The 24,995-nt window shown below is 45.1% G+C and overlaps 1 protein-coding gene across 1 annotated transcript in view; it reads right to left on the minus strand.

The window, feature by feature from the left end:
• Window positions 1–13,383: 13,383 nt before the first annotated feature.
• The window catches only part of SLC45A2 (solute carrier family 45 member 2), a 32,508-nt gene continuing 20,896 nt past the window's right edge, over window positions 13,384–24,995 (minus strand). Inside the window, exons 4-7 of the mRNA XM_060091618.1 lie at window positions 21,885–22,028; window positions 20,849–20,972; window positions 16,294–16,508; window positions 13,384–13,632 (exon numbers count right to left, since the gene is read on the minus strand). Coding sequence (XP_059947601.1) covers window positions 13,408–13,632; window positions 16,294–16,508; window positions 20,849–20,972; window positions 21,885–22,028 — 708 coding nt within the window. The 3' untranslated portion in view covers window positions 13,384–13,407. The remainder of the gene's footprint in view (window positions 13,633–16,293; window positions 16,509–20,848; window positions 20,973–21,884; window positions 22,029–24,995) is intronic.

A 24,995-nucleotide genomic window follows, 5' to 3' on the forward strand; every position in this document is an offset into this window, starting at 1 on the left:
GGAACGGAAGAGTGTAGGGAGTAGGCGGGGAGACCTGGATCTTGCACTCGCAAATGGCATCAAACTTAGGCTTTTGCATCATCTCAGTCTTTAATTACATTAAAATACCAAATTTTTAAATAGTAAATATGTAAATTATAACAATATTATTTTGTCATTTGTTTTTGACATGTTTTCATTAGAGTGCATATCATTATGTAAACTATATCTATATCTGTATTTATCTATATTAGGAGCCTTAGGAAAATATTGGAGGAGTCCCAGGCCTCTCTTGATCTGTGAAGGACCCCAGATAATAGTATATCAATATTTTCTGTATTTAGTGAAAATATCTATCACATTCTTCAAGGCCTTAGTCCTAGTAAACATATGCTCAACTTTTCTTTTTAATATTTTCTATTTGTCTCTATTATCCAGATTCAGCTTGGTGGAGATAGTTCCAGTTTTCTCCAAGAGAACTAATTTTTAAAATAGATAATAAAATTAAAATGTTCATTATGATAACTTCCTCCAAAAAAAGTCATAGAAACTTCATTTTAAGAAACTGACTTTCCTGTACCACCCATGTTGGCTCAGGTCTTCTTTTCTATGCTCTCTCTCCTTGAATGATTTCATCTGTTCTTATAGCTTTAAAGATCAGTCCAGTCCTAATTTGCAAGCTCCACATACCCATGTTTTCAACTGCCTGTTTGACTTCTCCACCTGGAGGTCAAAAAGGCAATATGTCCATAAGAAATCTCTTGATCTTCTACCAAAGTCTTTCATTTTCCAGACTTTCTATCATACTAAATGTCTGTTAGCCACCTAGGATCAGGTCCTATTGGAAACTACTTTTCCTCTCACCTCTAACCCCTTCCAACCCATCATCATTACCACATCCTAGTGATTCTACTGTCCAAATAAAAATTCAAGTCAGGACTTCTCTCCACCTCCACAGTCACCACCCTTAAGCTGGACTGAATGTTTATGTCCCATCAAAATTCATGGGTTGAAATCGTAACCCTCAATGTAATGGTATTAGAAGGTGGGACTTCTGAGAGGTGATTGGGTCATGAGGATAGAGCCTTCATGAATGGGATTAGTGCCCTTATAGAAGAGACCCCAGAAAATTCTCTTGCCCCTTCTGCAATGGAGGACCCAGCATAGAAGAATAGAAGACGACCTTCTATGAACTAGGCCTTCACCAGACACCAAATCTGCCAGTGCCTTAATCTTGGACTTCCCAGAATCTGGAACTATAATAAATAAGTGTTTGTTGTTTACTTTACCTGGTCTCCGGTGTTTTTGTTATAGCAGCCTGAATCGACTAAGGCAAGCTGCCACCATCGCCCACCTAGACTGTTGCAGTAGTCTTTTTCCAGGCTCCCAGTTTGCACCCTTCATGCCTTATAACTGTTTTACCAATCAGTATGGTCTTTATAATGTGTGAGCTGGATTGCATAATTCCCCTGCTGTCCTGATTTGGACTCCCCCCAAATCAGATCCAGAACCAAAAATTCTAGTGAAAGTAGTTTATTTGGAAGGAGACCCCTGAAAACACTGAAAGTTAAGTGTGATAGGGAAGGGGAGAAATCCAATAAGCATATATTGTCAAACAAGTTGCCACTCTGCCAGCTAAAGCTTACCTCTAAATTCTGGAGAATAAGTTAAAACACAGAATCAGAGTTACTCTGACAAAGGGACAAGGAAGCTGGGGTATTTATACACCAACCTCCATCAGTCATTTGTTGTAGGCTCCTCTGAGAGGTGAGAGTGGGAGATTAAGTCCCCACCACCTATAGGCAGCCCCACAAACAAGCAAAGCAGCTTCAGAGAAAGGCCTCTGGGAAAGAGTCACAGGAGCTGGTATTTGAAGGTCAAGTTGGCAACTAGGGAAATGGCATGTGAGGAGGGGAGACGGGCAGGGCACCAACAGCATCTCTAAACCTACTTAAATCCCTCTAGTAGCTTGCTCTTGAGTTTCGAATGAAATCCAAACTCTCAGTCATGGTCTCCTAGGTTCTGTGTGATCTGACACTTGCTCCTCCTGGTCTCATCGTGTGCCATTCCTTCCAGCATGGTCTCCCACACAGGGTCAACTTTGGTTCTTTGCTGTTCGCCTGCTGGAACAACCTACCTAAATCTGTTGGCCAACTAGTCTTTGGAGTTGGAGTAAGAGGACTTTCAACCACCTCCAGACATCTTACCCTGCTGTCTTCCTTTTTAAAACAAATATTCTTCTTCTGGAACCCATGAAAACAAACTTGAGTCCACGCCTGTCTCTCACTGCCTCCGATATCGCCAGTGAGAGGCCTGGAGAAGAAAGATGACACCTTTTGGCATGGAGCTGCATATGTGGCTGGCCGATGACTCAAAAAAGTTGAAGGAAGAGATCTGCTGGGCATTGCAGGAGCTGTGACCCCAGCTGCTGCCCAACGCCGAAGAGGTGAGCCAGCAGATCCCTGAACATGTGGGCAAGATGCAGCAGTGCCTGTTGTCCTAAGTGGAAACAGCTGCTGCTTCACTTCCACCTCCGTGTCTTTGAAATCCTTGATGAGAACACTTATTTCTCCAAGATTCCTCCAGGTAGGTGGTATGGTCTTGGTTTACTATTTTGGTAAGTAGAAGCAGTTCTAGTAGCTTCTACTTGGTCTTTTCTACCTTAGTAACAAAGATAATTATTAATTCCAATGGAGACAAAATGTTGTGAAAGAAAAGAATAACAATCTCATATACTATATATGGCTCAATTGTTAACGTTTACAGTCATTACAGTGAAAATGCTGGGGACGGATCTTTCAAAAGTACAATATAAGTAAACTGGGGGGTGTCAGAATGTTGGGAGAAGTGGAAGGAGAGGATGTATGAGCAAAAAGCTAAACTTTCACCTTCCATGGTAGGGAGTGAAATATTAATGCCTACAATGAAAAAATAAAATACCAATATCAGTATTTCAACCAGAGTTATGCAGTATATAGCAAAAGAATCAGTTAAAAGATTTGAATGTGGCTCTGGGCAAAAGAAATATGGAGGGTCCAGCTGTAGGGGAGCTGCAATTTTTTATAATAAGCCCTATGGAACCACATATCTTACTCTTAACAAATGATTCCCATTTTATTGGTGTAAGGTCGGCACTGGGCATCAATACTTTTAAGTGGTTTTAATGTGCAGGTGGCTTTATAGATGGAGGTCTAGCTTAGGTAAAAATGAAAGGTTTTTTAAATAAATCAATTCCCTGGAGTTAGACTTGGATATTCTATAGGAGTAGATAGTTAGGGGAAACTTGTAAGTTACCTTTTAAGGAATTGCCTTAGTAGGAAGATTGCATCTGAATGCAGAGTCCAATCAATAAGTGTGTCCTGTGCCCATACATGTGAAAAGTCTGAGCCCAGCACTAAGGGCAAACAACAATGATGATGATAGATGCTCTGCCCTGCCAGGCTGACACTCTTAAACAAGATAAGAAATATTCAGAAAGAGCCGCAGCACTTCTTGATAGGGAGGCATGCCTTAAGAGGTGTGCTGATAGAGGGTTCTGTGATCATTGAGAGGCGAAAAGATCAATACCTATTTCTCAGAGAATTCAGAAAGCTTCCCCCCAGACAGTAACCTTTTGACAGTAATATTAAACAGTGTGAGTAGCATCGAAATATGTTGAAGTGGGGGAAGAGAGAGATGAGAATAGAGGAAGAACTCTCACAAGAACATTGTTAGCAAAGGTACTAACTTGGAAAAACAGACTGGCAAGTGTGGACCCTCAGTAATAAAACTTGCCAAGCAATTAGATTAATGGGGCAGGAGGAGGGGTAAGAGCTGGCTTAAAACCAACTAAAAAAGCCCCTCTTTTAATTTTTCCATAAGGTTGATCCTTATGGATCAACATACAATTTGACAACATTGCCAATTTTCCAAATTTTATGTTGGGAATTTATATGGTACGATTTTGGTAATATTTTAACAGTATACCTAAATGATATTTGACCATGACTGATATGCCTCTTGAATATTGTAGATGCTGGTTGAGAAAAACATGCTCCTTGCCTTTAAGAAAAATGGTCTAAAATATCTTAAGGTCCTACTGAAAAAGAACTTATTTGAAAAGGGATTTTTTTCTTCCATGACACAGACTTAATTAAGTGATACTATAAATTCCTGCTCACAACGTGTGCTTCATTTTCAGAGAACAGATTTGGAAATGAAGAGCCTTCTAGGCTCGGAAGCGCTCTGGCCGCATCCTCTGGGAGTCACACTTGGGAAGAGCCTCTCCTGGGGGCTCAGTCTGAGTCCTGCTGCCGAGTGCTCAAGGCCTGGCAGACCTCAGGAGCGCATGGTCCCCCCTGTCCTGCAGTGAAGAAAATATCACTATTGGGCCTAACTGTGATTTTAAGGAAACTTGTTGAGACCCCCTTCTCTTCCTTTGCTTCCAATCCTAGTATGGGATCAACCACCAGTGGACATTAATATTTCTTTGGGACTTAAATTTTTTCACATGGAGAGACAGAAAAGGAATAAAAGTTAATCCAGGTGTTCCCAAACTTGGGGGAAAATTAGTATCACCTGGAAGAATGGTTTTTTTTGTGTGTGTGTGGTATGCGGGCCTCTCACTGCCATGGCCTCTCCGCTTGCGGAGCACAGGCTCTGGACACGCAGGCCCAGCGGCCATGGCTCACGGGACCAGGGGTATCCCAGCACGCGGGATCCTCCCGGACCGGGGCACGAACCCGCGTCCCCTACATCGGCAGGCGGACTCTCAACCACTACGCCACCAGGGAAGCCCAAGAATGTTTTTAAAATGTAGATTGTTGAGCCCCTTTCTGACTCCACTGAGAATCAGAATCTCTGCGGCCACATGGGGCTGGGTGGAGAGCAGCAACTTACATTTTAGCAAGCTCCCCAGCTGGCTCAGATGTCACCTGCTCAGCACCTATCCTCAGAATATTTGAAAACCATAATTCCTCCCATGTACATACTAGGAAACCGAGGCAAAAGACTTTCAGGGTATGCCCTAAGCTTCCTTGTTTTTCAACAGCACCTTGAAATATTTTTTAAACTTTTTTTAAATAAAAGAGAAATAAAAATCTGATGGAGAAAGATCTAGTAAAAATTTGAGTGAAAAGTACACTTGAAGATGAGGCTACTAAAGCAGGGATAAGAGATGTACACAGAAGCGACCTGTGTATCGGCTCTGCGCAGAGTTGAGTTTCTCCAGATCAGAACTTCTCAAACGTAGTGGTTTGGTTTGGTTTGGTTTTTATTAAAGCCTTGGCGCCCTCTAGCGGGTAAACGGAGTAGACCAGAAACTACCGTGAAGCGTGTTCTCCGGAGCTGTGTTCCCGCTTTGGAATCAACATTGTTTCCGTTTCCCTTCATATGTTTTGGGTACCGCGTTTCTTTTTCACTATGCTTTTTCTATTACCTCTGCTTTCAAGTCACAAACTCTTTATCTCTGTAAGTAAAGTCACGAGCTCTGCAAGAGTGAGGACAGTTACGCGTAAGATACTTTTGTTTCAGTTTAGTCCCAGACTGAGGAAAACATTTCAAATTTCTTAAGTTTATCCTAAGAAATGTACATTTTACACCACAGCGGTTGATCTGGCATTTAAATAAACTGCAATTTAAGAAGTAATTCAAATGGTTTATATTGGTTCCCGTTGCCCAAAGGAACATAAAAGATTCCTTAGAATTTACTTCCACTGGTCTGGAAAAAAAAAATCACTGGTTAAGAGTTCTGATTATAATAGTAGTGGAAATAGGGGGCTGGTGGTCAAAAAACAGCCCTATGACATCCTCTATTCCAACTGCATCAAGGTAGAGTGTGGTTGTATATGAGTAAACAATCTGTGGAAGAGCTCTGGGCTGAGAGCTAAACATCTAACGTCTGTGAAGGCGGCGCACCAATTACACGCTCTGCTTCGCTTCAGTTCTCAGAACACACCAAAGCAGAGGGCAACACCTGAACCCAGAGTTTTGTTATGTGAAGACGCTTTGAAAATCCTGACAGTCACAGACACCAATTAAAGTGGTCAGCTAATTCATAAGGGGAAGCGGAGCTGGCGTTTGTGTATTCAGGAGGAGCCCTCATCTGATTTAAGGTCTGGGCATGAAAAAAGAGGCCAGAAGACCTAAATAAACATTTCTCTAAAGAAGATATACAGACTGCCAACAAACACATGAAATAATGCTCAACATCACTAATCATTAGAGAAATGCAAATCAAAACTACAATGAGATATCATCTCACACCAGTCAGAATGGCCATTATCAAATAATCTACAAACAGTAAGTGCTGGAGAGGGTGTGGAGAAAAGGGAACCCTCTTGCACTGCTGGTGGGAATGTGAATTGGTACAGCCACTATGGAGAACAGTATGGAGGTTCCTTAAAAAACTACAAATAGAACTACCATATGACCCAGCAATCCCACTGCTGGGCATATACCCTGAGAAAACCATAATTCAAAAAGAGTCATGTACCAAAATGTTCATTGCAGCTCTATTTACAATAGCCCGGAGATGGAAACAACCTAAATGTCCATCATCCGATGAATGGATAAAGAAGATGTGGCACATATATACAATGGAATATTACTCAGCCATAAAAAGAAACGAAATTGAGCTATTTGTAATGATGTGGATAGACCTAGAGTCTGTCATACAGAGTGAAGTAAGTCAGAAAGAGAAAGACAAATACCATATGCTAACACACATATATGGAATTTAAGAAAAAAAATGTCATGAAGAACCTAGGGGTAAAACAGGAATAAAGACACAGACCTACTTGAGAATGGACTTGAGGATATGGGGAGGGGGAAGGGTAAGCTGTGACAAAGCGAGAGAGAGACATGGACATATATACACTACCAAACGTAAGGTAGGTAGCTAGTGGGAAGCAGCCTTATAGCACAGGGAGATCGGCTCAGTGCTTTGTGACCACCTGGAGGGGTGGGATAGGGAGGGTGGGAGGGAGGGAGACGCAAGAAGGAAGGGATATGGGAACAGATGTATATGTATAACTGATTCACTGTTATAAAGCAGAAACTAATAAAAAATATATCATTGCTTTTAAAAAGAAAAATGGGGGCTTCCCTGGTGGCGCAGTGGTTGAGAGTCCGCCTGCCGATGCAGGGGACACGGGTTCGTGCCCCGATCCGGGAAGATCCCACATGCCACGGAGCGGCTGGACCCGTGAGCCATGGCCACTGAGCCTGCGCATCCGGAGCCTGTGCTCCGCAACGGGAGAGGCCACAACAGTGAGAGGCCCGCGTACCGCAAAAAAAAAAAAAAAAAAAAAAAAAGGCAGAAGATTGTGCATTTCGGAGTGAGAAAGAAAAAATTCTGTTATGTTTGAGAATAAGAAAGGAAAAGCGATCGCAAATCAAAGCCGACTTTCTCCAGCAACATAGGAAAATAAAGGGTTACGACCGCTTCCTTTTGAAGCTGAAGAGGAAAAGGGAAATTGGCCGCTGGACTTTTCCTGCCGCTCACCTGTCCCCGCTCCCCCGCGGCGGGCGCGGCGAAGTTCAGCACCTCGGAAAGCGCCCCCTCTCCCGGCGCGGGGGTTACGCAGGCTCCTTGGGAGCCCGCGGCCGCGGTTTGACGGGTGGGGATGCAACTCGCGGGAACGCTGCTGGCAACTCCCTGGGAGCTGACAACAGCGGAGAGACGGAGACGCGAAGCCGCGAGGGCAGCATCGAAAGCCCTGCAGAGAGTCAGAGCGAGGTAGACAGAACTCTGTTCAGAAGCCTCGTCCACGCAACTGCGGAGGAAACCGACAAAGGTATTTGAAAGAGAAAGAGAGGGCCCCCAATAGCGGCCTTGAGCGGCAGGGCGGGTATGCGCTAGTGACCAAGTGACAGCGGGAAACGCAGGGGGCAAAGTCTGACTCTTACAGTAGGAACCCGGAGACTGCCACCTTGGCCGGAGAACCTCTAGACGCCGACCGCTCGCCTTAGATGCTGTGCTCCTAGGCTCTCGAATTCCCCTTCAGAACAGACGCTCAGCGCAGAGTAGTCCTTTCTTGAGGCTGCTCATGAGAGCAGGGATCGAACAATCTACCCATCCAGCTGCCAGTTTTGACAGAGGTGCTACTGTTGTTCTCTTTGGCGACCTAGTTTGGGATCAAAAAACAGTTCATGTAGACACCTACTGGCGTGCTTATTTTAATACCATAAATAATCATTATACAAACATGTCTGCTTAAATAGCCTCTGGAACTGTCAATTGTTTTGTGATTTTGTTGGAAATTCCCAGTAGCGCCTGAGATTTAAGGCTCAAAATGTGAACTGCACAGCCCAAGCGTCCCTGGCCCTGCTTTCGGTTAACACACGCAGTGCAAACACTCAGACCTTGCCACAAAAACAAAAGCTGCCTGACATCCTCAATCCTGAGTAGCCTTGAGAAGTTACCTTTTTTAGAAAACAGAAAAATGCTTTTGTTTAAAAGTAGTCAAATTAGTCTCTCTTTGCCCTTTAGAAAGAAAACCTACTGATATTGATATTGAGGACCAATGGGCTAATAAAAATTGAACTGTAAGCCCTCCATGTCTCCAAAATACAAAATAAAAGAACAAGTAAACACCCACAAAGAACAAAGAGTAGCATGGTAGTGTATCTATGTGTAACGCTGATATTAGACATTGATGGAGAGATTCTCTTTATTAAAGCAACTTGCCGTTTCAATTTTGGTGAGAAAATAGTGTGGGTAGCCCAGGATTTTTGGGAAAATATGTTGAAGTGTGTGCTTCTGGTATGATGGGCACTAGAAAAACAGAAGGGGCTGGGGGCAAGGACCTTGTGAAAAAACTCTATGAAACTAGTCACCTCGTCCCCACCCAAACCCGAGGACTCCTGAGAACACGGCTAGAGGGAGCAAAGACCAAGATTTCTGTCTGCCACAAGGACAAAAGCATCAACAAGGAAATGGTCAAACCCACTTGACATCAGCAATTTATTTTTGGAATGCTTGTTGTGAGCCTAGCTCTATCCTGAGTGCTGGGATCACAAACACATTCCTGACATTTAGAAGGGGACAGCGCCATGTACACAAGGCAAATGAGTCATGGGACAGTGAGTTGAATGTCATAGTAAGGGCTAAAAGAAAGTGTTATCTATAGGAACACAGGGATGGAAAGCTTGATTCTACTGGGGGATCAGAGACTTCCTGGCCAAAGCAGTATTTGAGATGGACCTAGGAATATAGGTACACTTTAGATGGGCAGATCTGGCAGGTGGGACAGGGAGTGGGGACATAGAGAGGGTTCCTGAAGCTGAGGAAATGCAGTGATGCAAGGCTTTGAGGTTGGAATGCCAGCTGCGTGGTGGGGGAGGGAAGCAAAGCAGTGTGGCCTCCCTTTCTCCTGCAGGATTTCCTAGGATTTCTGTGAAGAATGTAGATATCCCTATACTTGCTTTATTCGTCTGGGAATGAGACATTTTTGTCTCAGAGAGGATATGTCATTGGTATACTAAGAACAAGTACTTAGGTTCCCAAAGGTGGTTAAAGGCTTTTGAAACTGGATTCTATTCACTCATTCAAACCTCAATGAAGTTAAGGGAGTAAAGTATTTGAATATTTGAGTGTGACTGTGTGTGTGTGAGAGTGAGAGAGAGAGAGAGAGAGAGAGAGAGGCTGTGTGCTCTAGCTCCCTTCTTCATCCCATAACCCATCCAGCGTTCCATCTGAAAAGAGCTTCCCCTGTAATAAAGACCAGGCCCTGATGCCCTGTGGTTGGTCAGAGATGACTACTCTTGACATCTTGGGGGGTCCAGGTAAGAGGACCCTCAGCTGTAGGTCACCCTCCCAGCTCACCCAGTCATTCATTTCAAAATCTTTAATCACCCAAGCAGTCCTTGGAGAAATGATCAGGACATAAACACTGAACTCAGCACATAATTCCATTTCCGCAGCTTGCAGAGGTCAAGAAGAGCTAGGTGAAGCAGCAGAGGCGGCTGGGTGCTGTTTCTTTCGTAATGCTGGGTGCTGTGTCACGTGGGGTCCTGGAAGCCCTGGCTGCTCTTCACCCCACACTGTGGGGTTGGGGGCAGGTGTTCTCCCTGGTCACTCCTCTAAGTCAGTCATGGCCCTGCTGTGCTCAGATGGAGAAGGTGAGGCGGAGAGGGAGAAAGGAAGACTGGGGAAGATGGAATATTTTTGCATGTGAATGTGGTAACTTCACTTGGGGGTGAATATACTAGTAGAAGGCAGGGGGACCGGATTGGGGGGCAGAAAATAAGTGTCGCTGTGGAGAGGAGGAAAGCAGGGCTCAGGGGTTGATACGTGAAGCAATAGCGTGCTCAGCTCTGAGGAGAAAGCTCAGCCCCGTCTGGAAAAAATTAATCTGGAGAAAATGGGATAAACTGGGGGAGCCCAGAGAGCCTGTTGCCAGATAAGCAAGCTGCGTGATTTGCGGGAGGCAGGAAGGAGTGACCGCTTCGGTGTAAGTCCCTGCCTTCCTTCCCCTGACCCCCTCCCACACAAACCAGAAGGGCCCAGATCCACAGGGGTGCCCCCATGTACCGCCCCACACGCTAGCACTGCCCCAGCCACGACCCAAGAGCAGCAGAGATCAGGCTCTTAAAACAAAACGGAGGCAACCAAGAGAACCGCAGCAGCCTGGAAGCCCAAAAGTAGCGAGAGGAGGGCTTCCCTGGTGGCGCAGTGGTTGAGAGTCCGCCTGCCGACGCAGGGGACATGGGTTCGTGCCCCGGTCCGGGAAGATCCCACATGCCGCGGAGCAGCTGGGCCCGTGAGCCATGGCCGCTGAGCCTGCGCGTCCGGAGCCTGTGCTCTGCAACGGGAGAGGCCACAACAGTGAGAGGCCCGCGTACCGCAAAAAAAAAAAAAAAAAAAAAAAAAAAAAGTAGCGAGAGGAGAGTGAGTGTGAGAGAACACAGACCCAGCCTGAGACCACTGGAGAAACTGGAAAGGAGAGGGGGGCTGCCACGCGGTGACAGTGGACCTGGCCCTGCCCTTCGGCTGGCACTCTTTGGTCCTCCCCTCAGACCCAGGCAGCCAGGACCCCTGCCCTGGCTCTGATGATTAGAGGGCACTGCTCAGTCCTCCCCTCCCACCTGTACCCCTTCCCACGTGGCAAGGAATCCAGAGCCGCCTGGAGCCTGAACTCCACAGCCACACCTTCTAGATTATGCTCCAGCACCCAAGACGTCAGAATTCCCCATCTAAGTGGCCCTGAGTCTACAAGGGCTCCGGGGGTCCTGTCCTCTGGAAGGTGAACAACACCGCTGAGCCTCTGCACACTTAGGTGTGAGGGGAGGCTGAGGGCGGCTGTTTGCAGGTGTGGTAGAGGCTGGAGGGGTTGGGAAGGCTGTGGGTGTGCAGGTGCCCAGGTGCACACAAGGGCCCTCACAGTGCTGGGTGGGGCTAAGGGTGGGGGGAGGAGGGATGGGCCTTCATCAGGGTTCTCACCCTGGGCCCCAGAAAGGAGAAGTTGGGAGTGGGCCTGCGCCCCTTGTGCCCCCAGCAGTTTTGCAAAAGAGAACCCGAAGAACCCCCAGAGCACGGTTCCTCTTCTCAGAACCCCTACCCCCAAATGAGCTGACATGGCAGGGGCCTGGCCACTCTACCAAACCATCCATCCTGCTACACAGGAGAAAAACCAGAGACCAGCCCAAATCCCCATGTTCCTTTTCTCAGAGCAGCTCATTTCCTTTCTCCAAATTCCCTTCCAACATGGGAGGTTTTGATAAGCTAGAAATTCACCTGAGGCAACGACTACTCTATCAGACTCTAAGATGAGGCAGGAGGAAGAACCACAACTTTTTTTTAACTTGTAAAAACATGGGGGCAAATCATTCTGCACCACTCAGGCACATCTGGCCTTATTCAGACAAACACTTATGAAAGGCTGGGGATGGAAGGATCGAAGTCTGGGAGAGCAGGACGGCGAGCCTTCAGAAACAGTGACAATGGCTATCATTTTTCTAGTGCAGACCAACTGCCAGCCCAAGTGCTGCTCTTACTGGAAACAGCAGAGCCGGAGCGCCAGGGGTCGAGGCCCAGCTCTGCCACTTAGGAGTTGTGTAGCTTCAGACGAGTTCTGTAATGCCTCTCTGCCTCAGTTTCCTCATCTGTAAAATGGAGATCAGTAACAGCAGCCTCTCTCAAGATTGCTGTGTTAACACAGGTTAAACGCTGAGAAAGGTGGTAAGCACTCCGTAAGTGTTAACGTATTACAAATGGTCACACCTCTCTGGGGTAGGAATTGTTACCCCAAATGTACAGATGAACGAGTGTGGTTTGGGAGGGTCTGTAGTTTGCTGGGGAGCAGCAAAGCCAGGATCCCAAACCAGCCCGGCTCTAAAGCTCATGGTCTCCCTATTAAACCATGCTGCCGTCAAGAGCGGGAAGGGTAAGCTGTGACAAAGCGAGAGAGAGGCATGGACATATATACACTACCAAATGTAAGGTAGATGGCTAGTGGGAAGCAGCCGCATAGCACAGGGAGATCAGCTCGGTACTTTGTGACCACCTGGAGGGGTGGGATGGGGAGGGTGGGAGGGAGGGAGACGCAAGAGGGAAGAGATATGGGAACATATGTATATGTATAACTGATTCACTTTGTTATAAAGCAGAAACTAACACACGATTGTAAAGCAATTATACTCCAATAAAGATATGTAAAAAAAAAAAAAAAAAAAAAAAAAGACCTCTGGCTGAGAAAACGGCTTCACTTGGAGAAGAGAAATGGGAGGCAGTTCTTTGAAAGGCTTCCATAGAGACTCCGGCGGCTGGAACAAAAGTGCAGACTGGAGAGAAAGATTTTTACTGTGTCAGTAAGATGAGCTGTTTCAAAGTGGTAAATCCTCCAGCATGAGATGTTCAAGCAGACTTGTCAGGGATATTATAAATTAGCATGAATTAATTATGAGCGAGTTAAATATGAATTAAAGATGAGTGGATTAATATCTTTATATAAATCATTGGCAATATTTTGAGTTAAAGTGAATTTGATGAAAAATATTATTCCCCCCCGCCAACTATACACGGACACCAGGTTTTAAAAAAAAATCACACCACAGAATAAATCCCAGCATCACAGGGACGTGCTAGTCTGCTTCTCAGGTTTCATCAAGGCCTGAAATGCCCTGTGGAAAACAGACCCTCCCTCTCCATTCCGCTGCACTGAGACGGAGGGAGAAAGGGGCGGGGAGGTGCCGTCACCCACACTTGCCCTTTGCCCCCAGGGAATGGAGGCATCGTCCAGTCTCTCCTAAGACAAATGATGCCTGAATTAGGGAAACGGATGTGCAGAGGGCCGGCTGAGAGTGCGGGGCGGGCAGATCACCGCAGCTGAAGTCGGAACACGTGGCATCCAATGGGCAGATACAAACAGCGCAGAGCTAAAGAAAAGATCGATTTCCTGCCGTGTGCGTCACTGTGTCTGGGGTTAGGAACGATGTCTCTTTATTGACCTAATCCATATATCGAACAAAGAGAGCCACAAAACAACAGCCAATCAGTGCCACCGCAGAGGCTGTGATCGCCACGACGATGACGCTCCCGGCCATGTTGACCAGAAGGCCCAGGCCACCTCCGACCAGGATCTGGGCCAGCTGCACCATGCAGGTGAGGGCGGCGCAGTCCACGCCCTGCCCTCTCACGCTGCCATCCGGGCCCCCGCCCTGTGGCCGCTGCCTCTGCAAGGGAAGCACAGGAACAGCATTTGATCTGCACCAACTGTCCTTCAGGGCAGAAGGCAGCAAGCAAACGTTTTCTATGAAAAGCCAGATAATAAATACTTGCAGCTTGTGGGTGGTATGACCTCAGTTGCAACTACACACCTCTGCCATTGCAGTGCAAAAGCAGCCACAGAACATAAACAAGTTGGCATTCCAACAGAACGCTATGACACGGGTATTTGAATTTCATGTAATTTTCCCTTGTCACAAATATTATCCTTCCACTGATGTTTTAAAAATCGCTTTAAAATTGTCAAAGAATTCCTAGAATTCCTGTCGTGTCCGTACACGACAGACTGTACAGAAAAGCAGGTGGCGGACCACGTTTGGCCAAGAAGACAGTTTATCAACTCCTGATTCAAGCTCCACCCCCCTGCCTGCACCTTTCTTCCCCACCTGCCACAAAGTCTTAAATTCCACCGTTCACACCTGTGGGAGTTAAATGGTTAAGAACGCAGAATTATCTCTTCAATGAATCAATAAGTCAATAAATACAATGCGGTAGAAGCTCAATAAATATCCCATTCCTTCTCTTCCCTAGTGTTTAAAGTTCAAACATTTTTAGAAGGATGTTGAATCACAGATATGTGTAGGGGTAGCAACATAAAAAAGCAATTCAACCTTTCAAAATATGGTTGCTTTTTGCTTAGTAGATTAATATTTGATTAGTTTGATATTTGGTCAGAATTGGTTGATAACATTGCCATTTATTGGGTATCATATATGTGCTAGGCCTTGTGCAAGGCTCTTTCACATACTTTACTTCATTTCATTCTTACCACCTCCCTAGATGCACATATCACAATCATTAACCCCATGATAACAATACTACCTACCATGTTTTGAGTCTTTGCCAGGTGCCAGGTAGGCATTATGCTAAGCAGATTACCTACACTATCTTGTTTCATTTAATTTTCCAACAACTCTCTAAGGTGGGTGTATCATTCCCATTTCATTGATTAGAAACCTAAGGCTCTGAGAGTTTGAATGATAATTCCTATACTATTAAATGAAAAAAAATCATTGTGCAGGAAAACGCACATTATCCTTTGAATAAGAAAGGGAAAATAAGAAAACAGATTCATAATCGCTGGATTTTCATTAAAAGATACTGGAGGGCCTCCCTGGTGGCGCAGTGGTTAAGAGTCCGCCTGCCGATGCAGGGGATACGGGTTCGTGCCCCGGTCTGGGAGGATCCCATATGCCGCGGAGCGGCTGGGCCCGTGAGCCATGGCCGCTGGGCCTGCGCATCCGGAGCCTGTGCTCCGCAACGGGAGAGGCCACAACAGTGAGAGGCCCGCATACCGCAAAAAGAAAAAAAGAAAAAAAAAAAAAAAAGATACTGGAAAAATAGACAAAGACCTGATGAGAGTGGTTACATGTAGGAGCCCAGGGTGGGAAGGTGAGGACAGGGAAAGGGTGGAGGGAGGGGTAGGCGGGAGCCACGTGATGCACACTTGTGTATCACTGTGGTTTTGTTGAACCATGCGATTGTATTAACCCATCTAAACATGAACTCATTTTGAGTGATATTTAATAAATAAATGAATAAGATCCCCAGTGTCACATAGCTGTCCAGGGGTGGGGGGCAGGATTTGAATCCAGGGTTCTCTGAGTCCAAAGCCTCTGTGTTTTGGGCCTAGTACCATCCAATTCCCTCTTGGAGGGATAGTTCTTTATGACAGCTGTCTCTTTAGCAGCAAAGCATCTGTCATGCATTGAAACATTAGTGACCATGTCTGCCAGGGAAGAGGACAGCTACAGCTCTTGTTTAAAAGGTTTTAACACCTGGTGCAACTCTCTCCTGCTGTGTTTACCAGATCAAATGATGAAAAAGAAGGCCAGCGTTGCAGTCACATGGACGCGTGTTCAGCGTTTTTGCAGTTTCCTACTGTGATAGATTAAGCTAATAGCCATCTCTTTAACTTTTACAGTTAAAGAAATGTAAGCCTATTTTCAGGGGGAAAAGTTGCATATCTGGATAAGAAAACGTGATAATCTTAGAGCAGAAATACCGAACCTAGTGCTTTTTTAGGGCAGCATAGGGTCTTGCCCTCTGGCTTGAGTTCCGAGATGGAGATGGGGCGGGCCTCCCTTGCGGCAGCTGGTGAGATGACCACCTGCGACCAGCTTTCCTCCCTGCACACAGGGCATGACTTACCAAAACCCGGACTTCCAAGGAAAACGTTGCTCAACTAGTAACTCCCGGAAATTGCACCAGGCACCTCTGCAGTGGTTGAGGGTCTGGGCCCTCGTTGTGGCATCCAGAAACACTGCAGGTAGGCTGGACAGGTCATGAGCCCAGTTTCCCTTGCTTTGTCTCTGTGTGATTGTGGGCTGGTTTCTCAGCATTACCAACCTCACCTTTCCTAATCTGACAAATGGGAGTAATGGTACCTGCCCGACTGCTCCCAGGTACACAGGGCTTCAGAGTAAGGAGGGGGTGGGCTGGGAAAGGGGTCAGGCCTTGGCTAGACCATCGTTACATCTGGCTGGACATCTTAGTGCTGCTGTTTCAAGAAGCCCTGCTTTCCAGCTCTGCTCTCCATTTTCCTAGCGAGCTCCCCCAGCCTCCAGATGAGTCCGGGCGTCACTCAGTGCAGAGGTTCAACAACACACCTGCTCTTCCTGCTGCTCACGGTGGTACGCGGTGATGAGGTTAAAAGGCACGGTGTACAGGGTGCTGGACATCACGCCAAACAAGGTGCACATGACCAGGCTGGAGTAGACATTCGGGAAGAGCCCGATGACGCCCGTCCCCAGGCCAAACAGCAAATACCCCATGAAGTAAAGGCCCTTTAATCCGATGTAGGGAACCAAAGCTTTCTGAAAGTCTGTGTGTGGGGAGAAGAGAGGGAGAAATTACAGCTGGCAGCGCCTCACAACATCTCATAATTTCAGACAACCTTTCCTTTTGAAGATTCACTTTTTTTAGCCTTCCTTTAATACTGAGTCAGAAACAGAGGAACCTCCTTATCTGTGCTTGAAAACAGCTGGCTTTTGGAATAAGTTTTGAATCCTTTGTGTAAAGAAGAGCTGGAGATTGCCTTGCTGGGTTGATTTTCTTTTCTGCAGGGAAGGACCAGGCACTGTGTACTGGGCAGCTGAATAGCAACAGGACGCAAAAGAGGCGATTGAAAAGCCCACCTTGGCTGTGGGACCCTGGGGCTGCAAGCCATGGAAGAAAAGCGGATATCTTTCCGATTCACAGAGATCTAGCCTAACAAGACCAAAATGACAATCCAGGTCTCTATTAGCCCCACAGCCCAAAGTCAGGTTGGAGGAAATTAACACAACCAGATTGCATAGAATGATCCAACTCATTCAGTTTCTTTGCCCCACCTGAATGCCATCTGCACAACTTGAGAAGGAAGTAAAGAACGTACATCACCTGTAGATGCTCTCCCTGCCTTGCCAGCCCTTCCCAGGCTGGTCAGGGGGTCCTGCTGCACCAGACACCTCCCCCTCGCTGGTGCCTTCACCCTCTATGGGCAAGTTCCACAACTTCTCAAAACCTCAGTTTCCTCATCAGAAAATGGAACTAATAAAACCCTTCTTGGTGGTTGTTATCAGGATCAAATGAAGTAAAACGTCTAGGAAATCACCCAGCCCAGTGCCAAGCACACAGAAGACATCCAGTTAATGGTGACTATCATTACTTCAATAAATACAGAGTTTGCTGAATATGGTTGACTCTTAAGTGGGGTCCCCTCCCAGCAGGTAAACTTGGCTTGCTCATAAAGAACTCATGGTAGAGTTCATTTTTTAAAGTTGGAAATTCAGCTTTAAAACATTTTACTATGTTTTCCACCACAGTAGGGAAAATCCCTAAAAAAAACCTTTATCTTCCTTTTTTAATCGGTTATTTATTTTTCTTTTTTTACTTTTTATTCTATATTGGAGTATAGTTGATTAACAATGTTGTGGTAGTTTCAGGTGTACAGCATAGTGATTCAGTTATACATATACATGTATCTATTTTTCAAATTATTTTCCCATTTAGGTTGTTACATAATACATGTCAATCCCAAACTCCCTAACTATCCCTCCCCCCTTTTCCTTCCCCCCCTGGCAACCATAAGTTCTTTCTCTAAGTCTGTGAGTCTGTTTCTGTTTTGTAAATAAGTTCATTTGTATCATTTTTTTAAGATTCCACATAAAAGTGATATCATATGATATTTCTCTTTGTCTGACTTACTTCACTCAGTATGACAATCTCTAGGTTCACCCATGTTGCTGCAAATGGCTTTTAATCTGTACTTTCCTCATCTTTCCTCTGCCCCATTCTACTGGAACACATGGACCCAGGGGATGCACAAATGATGGATACTAGAAATGTGCCTGTTCAAGAGTGAAATTTTCCATATCTATTCCAATAATTATTGGATTTACATTGCATAGACAAGAAACCTAATATTTATTACATTTGTATCAATTATGTATTACATTTGTATCAATTATGGAATTCTGAAAATGTTAAATGGGCAACAGTGCTTCCTCTATTAAATGCCATGCTTGGAGGGCTGTTGTCAAGGTTGAGAATAAAAGCAGTATAAATTTAGGTCAGTTTCTGTTTGCTTAATGATCACATTTATGTGGAAAACGTAATCTAAGTTGTCTGGGTACCTAAAAGATATCATCAGTATTCATTAGGGAAATGCTCTCACTAAGTGTATAGGGCAGCCAGGAAGGAGGCAAAAGAGGATAAAGAGATATTTGGAAACGTAACTAACTTCACTACGAAGATGAAAAGTCTGGCAAAGAATGCTTTATTCATAAAGAGAAAGCAATACGTTTAAGGGCCACATTGACTTGTCCTCTGTTGGGTCTGACACCAACTCATACTGTGCCTCTCCTGAGGATTGTAGGGAAATGATTGATGTAAGCCCCAGCTATGGATAGTAGTGTATGATGTGAACAATTGGCTATATTTCAGTACCCAGTGTGGCTATTCTCATTGATCTAAGTGTGCCTGCTGTGCAAAGGAGCTTAAAAACAAGTCCCTTATCACCATTCCCCATGCCCCGCCCAGCAGCCAGATAACCCTGCTACGCTCTGTCTGGATAGAAGTTCTGGGTCTGCGCCTGATATTATGTGATGAGTCCAGAATACAGGGTTGTCTAGTGTGCTCTGGAATTGAGGGAAATGATTGATTCTGCCCAGAGTGGGTTGGAGTGCAGAGGGAGAGACTTGAAAGATGGCACAGAGAGTGACATACTGGAGTTGGGTCTGGGCGGGGAGGGAGAAACAGCAGTTCGGGTGGAAGAAACCAAAAGCAAATACACAGAGGTGAGAACATCTGTGCAGTGGGTCATTGGAGGAGCTCCTGCGTGGGAGTGACAAAGGTCCAAGTGTGAGCCCGGCCAAACTGTGAATCCCGGAGTGCCAAGATCAGGACTTTTACTCGATCTTATGGGCACGAGAGCCCCTGAAGATCCTTGGGCAGGGCTGGTTGGTATTTTATAAAGAAAATTTTAGTTCTAATTCACAGTGATAGGGATCCCATAGATTTATACATTAATATAACTTTGGAAAATTATTCAAATAGTAGGGATTCTTTATACACAGGGATTTTAACTGTAAAGGCCCTAAAAAGTAACATGCTTTTGAATTTTCAAATGCCATGAAATTCATACAGGAACTCAGACTACACTAATGGAAGGGTCCCTAGAAGGGATTTTTTGAGGAAAACAAGTTAAGCTTGACACAAAATTCAAATACTAATGACTTTTAGAAAAATGTTTTCCTCTTACAAGAATGAGAATAGTAGTAAATATTCCCCCCACCTCTTGAAAGCACAAAGGGATTGAGACGGATAATTTATTAAATCCTTTCAGTCTTAACACTCCCTGATTCTAGGTAGTTGGAATCGTCCTCCTGGAGTTTTCTTTTCTTTTCTTTCCTTTTAGTATATGTGCTGCCGAAGCAAGCACCCTGGAGTTTTCTTAATTTGTACACTCTAAGGGGAAAAAAATGGGTTTGCTGAGGAAATGTAAGCTTTAAGCCACCACTATTTGGTTACCATAAATTTGAAGGTAATGAATTTTATGGTTTTATGATTATTGGGCTCATAAATACGCATATATTAGGTCCCCTTTTCCCAATTGTGCTATACTTTGAAGAGATTTTTCTTGATCTCGAAGCAGGTTTCCCACTGTGCTATGGCTGGACAAAGGGCTAAATGCCAGACTAGGGGTCATTATATAGATTCAGCCTCCATCCCCACAAGAAGCACAGTTTAGTGACAGAATGATGCCCCTGAGAATGGTAACAGGGATTGGCCCCTATCGCCTCCCCCCCCAACCTGGGCCATACCCCTGCTGTCCCCTGGGCCTGTCCAAAGCCTGGAGCTCTGCCCTGGGGACCAGCTATTCTCCCCACAATGCTGGAGAAGCTCTCAAATTTCCACTCCAAATGGGGGACCTGCATATGTTTTATAAGCCAGAGTTTTTACTTAATTCAATGTGTACAGCACTTGGAGATTTCCATACAAATTAGCAAGGACAAAACGAGCCTGTGTGATGCCCTAGAGTTGAAGTACATCCGTTTGGACTTATTTAAAACCAATCCCAGAAACCCCTTTGTTTACAGTGTCCTCACAGGTAATCTTAGCCAAGGGGAGTTAATAGACTCCAGACCCCATGGAAAGCTGGTGTCTGAGAAGGAAAGCTCTTGTTCTCAATCTGGAAGAGTGGCCCTGTAACTTACCCACCCATCTGAGCTTAAGTTATTTTATATGTTCATTTTAGCATGTTAACCACCCCTCATTTTCTGTCAAGACTGATAAGCACATCTATGAAACGCTACCAGTGATCTTATTCCAGCAGAACACAGACCTACCGTCAATCAATAATCTTGGCTGTGACTACCTTTCATCCATCCAATACTTCACCATATTGTTTACAAGATTTCCTGTTACTCTCCAAAGTATTTTGATCAGGATCCCACTGATTGCAAGTACAAAGTAATCACTGAGGAAAATGATACCCAGGATTCACTAGGGAAAAGGCTACTTGATGTGGTCCTTTCTAAGGAAATAGTTTTTCCTGACCTCCATATATTTATCAAGAATCTGGCATCTTAGAGAGCAAAAAAATAAATATAGAAATACAGATGTATAAAATCCAAGATTTCCCTAGCCCTTAGAAGACATCCTTAGGGGGAGGAGACTCACAAGAATAAAGTGAGGAAAACACAGAGTTGATGCACAAACCCCAACATCCAACCTCGACCCCTTTTTGGTAGATGAGGAACTCTGTGGAGTTGTGTGCGCTGTAGGGGTTCCCATGGTACACGATCTGCAAGAGAGATTTGGGGCCGTTGAGTTACCAGTGCAGGGTGGTAAGGACCCCTGCTCACAGGTTCTGCTTCTTCACCCCTTCCTGGGGCTCAGACCCCATTCTCCCATAAGCATGTCACCCTTTCATCCTTTCACACCTCCATTCAAGGACCCTCAGGAGGTCTTAATGCATAAAGTCTAAACAACATCCCCCTGGATGTTTAACACCTCTCCTTCTGCCTAACAGCTGGCTCTACCCGCCATAGGCAACCCGGCCATCCATATTCTGGTACCACCAACAGGCTTCTGACTCATCTCTACACATGCCATTCCTATCCCTGCCTAGAATGGTTTTTTTTGTTTTTTTGTTTTTTGTTTTTTGTTTTGCGGTACACGGGCCTCTCACTGTTGTGGCCTCTCCCGTTGCAGAGCACAGGCTCCGGACGCGCAGGCTCAGCGGCCATGGCTCACGGGCCCAGCAGCTCCACGGCGTGTGGGATCCTCCCGGACCGGGGCACGAACCCGTGTCCCCTGCATCGGCAGGTGGACTCTCAACCACTGCGCCACCAGGGAAGCCCTGCCTAGAATGTTTTCCCCTTCACCCCTCCCTCTCCAACTCCTTCTCACCTTTCAAGATCCAAATCACACTGCACCTCCTTTATTAAGCCTGCTGTGACCGCTACAGTTCACCTTGATGTTTCTTCCTTATTTGTTGTATTTGATCAAGTACTGGTCCCATCACATAGTGTCCTCTAGTTGTGTAGGGTACAGTAACTTCCCTCTGGAACCTGTCTGGAAGCCAGCTCCTTGAAGGTGCTCTTTCCTACACTCTTACTCTGCCCATCTTAGAGGCCAGCTCAGAAGCTCCACAGGGGCTGATGGAGGGATTGGTGTGTGAGATAATGCATGTGTGCACAGACATGTCCTTTACCTGGCCCATGAAGTCTGTGAAGAAGAGCATGGTGGACAGGAAGGCAGTCCATCCAATGAGGTGGCTGATGCAAAGGCAGCGGTAGTGGGAAGGCATGCTCATCAGCACCCTCAGCAGTGACTTCATGGTCACTGTCCTCCGAGTCTGGAATAGAACACCAAACAGATGTGACACTCAGTGTAGACACACAGCCAGCTGTGGGAGCAAAGCATACAGCCATGTTACATATCTGTCAGTAGACTATCACACAAGGTTGCACTTCCTGGGCATGGTGCCAAGGTTTCCATTGAGTGTTCTCATAAGAGGTGTTCTGTTAAGTACGTGCAGATACTTAGTAGTTTCAGGTCAGGAACAGGGCTTTGGGGACATAAGGGTGAAGGGACTGGAAATAGAGCTTGCTTTGAGCCAAGACGTAAGACACATCTAGCTTCCTATCTTTGAACAACAGAACCACTGCTGAGGATGAAGCTCATAGATGTAAGCCAGCCCCTAGATGGTTATAATTCTTAGATTTCTTGACTCTTTTTTTTTGTTTGTTTGTTTTTGGCTGCGTTGGGTCTTTGTTGCTGCGCGTGGGCTTTCTCTAGTTATGGAGAGAGGGGGCTATGCTTCATTGAGGTGTGCAGGCTTCTCATTGCAGTGGCTTCTCTTGTTGCAGAGCACAGGCTCTAGGCACACGGGCTTCAGTAGCTGTGGCATGCAGGCTCAGTAGTTGTGGCTCATGGGCTCTAGAGCACAGGCTCAGTAGTTGTGGTGCACGGGCTTAGTTGCTCTGTGGCACGTGGGATCTTCCCAGACCAGGGATAGAACCCATGTTCCCTGAATTGGCAGATGGATTCTTAACCACTGTACCACCTGGGAAGCCTCTTTCTTGACTCTTAAAACATAGTAGTCTGAATTCCAAGATGGCCTCTATGATCTCCATCCTCATGATTCTGTTGCTACATGGCAAAAGGATTTTGCAGATATAACTAAGGTTACTAATCAGTTGGCTTTGAGTTAATTAATAGGGAGATTACCTGCATGACCCTAATCAAGTCACATCAGCCCTTTAAAAAACATAGAGTTTTCTCTATGTTTCTCCCAGTTGGCTGGGAGCAGAAGGGGAAGCCAGAAAGTCTCAAAGCTCAAGAATTGCTGGCTTTGAAGGTGGAGGGGGCCACATGGAAAGGACCTGGGTGTGGCCTCTAGGAAATGAGAGTGATCCCTGGCCAACGTCAGTTAACAAGAAAACAAGGACATCTACAACCACAAGAAGCTGGATTCTACCTGCATGAGCTCGAAGCTGATTCTTCCCCATTGTAGCCTCCAGATGAGAAGGCAGCTTCACCAACACCTTGATTTCAGCCTTTTGAGACCCTGAGCAGAGAATGCAGCTTAGCCCACCCAGACTTCTGACCTACAGAACTGTGAGATAATAAATGGGTATGGTTTTAAGCTGCTAAATTTGTGGTAGTTTGTTATGTAGCAATAGAAAACTACCACATAAAGCCAATCAGCTCCCTGCTCTGGGCCAGGTACCTCCTCCTAGTTTATTTCTCTGGATCCTGCCATCAGCCAACAGGTGTAGACGAGCCCTATGTCAAGTCAGAAGTGAGAACATTGTAGAACACACACACACACACACAATGACTACATATGCCCACAATTCTTTAATCTAGGCTTAAATTATGTTAAAACCAGAGGCTATAATTTATTGGTATCAGTAGCCTTGAGAGAATGAAAAATTTTGAACTGTTGACACAACTGTTTTGAAATACAAAAAAAGGAAAGAGCCTTTAATAGCTTGTCATATGAGAAAAGAAAGAAACCTCAGGAATATTAAGCAATCACCTGCCCTGAAGACACTGAGACAATAAACATTAACCATGATGGGGTAATGGGTCTTTCTTGTCAGATTTTTATTTATTCTGAGTCTTGACATAATGATATTGGGTCCTGGCTAGTTTACTTATAAGACAGTCTCCTGAGATTTTCTCTTTTAACTATAATAGCAAATTGTTTTATAGCTCTTAACCTTATATGATAATGCTTTTTATTCTTTGATGCAGAAAATTATATTTACTCATTGTAGGTTTGTTGTACAAGTTGATTTTTTTAATTCATCAGTTTTGTAGTATTTATGACTATGCCTCAACTGATTTTTTTATACTTAATCAGTATTAAAGAGTATAGACATTACCTTGGAGTTAGGAAAAATAAACATTTTCTGCATGTAGAATATGGTGTTTGTCAAAATAAAGGGTGACCATAACAGAAATCCATTGAAGAACTATTACTTTTTTCCTTGACCACAGGAAGAAGCAATTAAAGGTATAGACTGGGAAACAACAGCCTAATTTTCATGCCTCGGACTAAGTGATTTATCTTCACTTTCTTTCCTTTCTTTCCAAAAATTCAAAATTTTAAAAAGTGAATCTGACCAGCAAGTATTCAGTCTCATTCCAAACATTAATTTATGCTTCTGCCTTATACATAATTTTCAGCCTGCCTTCATTGTTAACCTAATTTCTTTTCTTCCAAAAAATAAATATGAGCTTCAAAATTGTGCCTAGTCTTTCTGTAAAAGCTGTGAATGTAAACACTTAAAGTCCCTTTGGGTATTTTGACTCAGAATGAAAATTCAGCTGGCATCTTATTCACTGACGTGTCAATTCCCTTTGTGAAGCCCTTGCAATGATTCTGAGCCCTTGGGAACTGTTTTACTGCATACGTTATGCACCTTTGTCAACTGGACATTGGGTGGTGATGGATTTATAAGTGAAAAACGCACAGAGCCATCAGGGGGAGAGAGAACTGTACAAAAGTGCCACCAGAAGGAGACTAAATATTGAAGGGAGTAACTGATGGCATGGAGGAACTAGAGATGGATTTTATGGTAGCCAGTTTGAACAATAAATGAAATAATTCAGGCCTCTTGCCATTAAAAAAAATCCCAGTTCTCAAATTGCACAGCCACCCTCGTTTTGGAAAGTAATGACTTTGACAAACAAGATGGCCAGGGCCTTGGCCCTGACACCTCGGAGACACCCACTGCTCAGCTGGAGGCTCCCAAGATGCACTTTTGGAATAGAGGTGCCAGATGCTTGGCTTTGAGCCTAAGATATGTTT

The sequence above is a fragment of the Mesoplodon densirostris genome, chromosome 3, assembly GCF_025265405.1.
Source record: "Mesoplodon densirostris isolate mMesDen1 chromosome 3, mMesDen1 primary haplotype, whole genome shotgun sequence".
Lineage (NCBI taxonomy): Eukaryota > Metazoa > Chordata > Mammalia > Artiodactyla > Ziphiidae > Mesoplodon > Mesoplodon densirostris.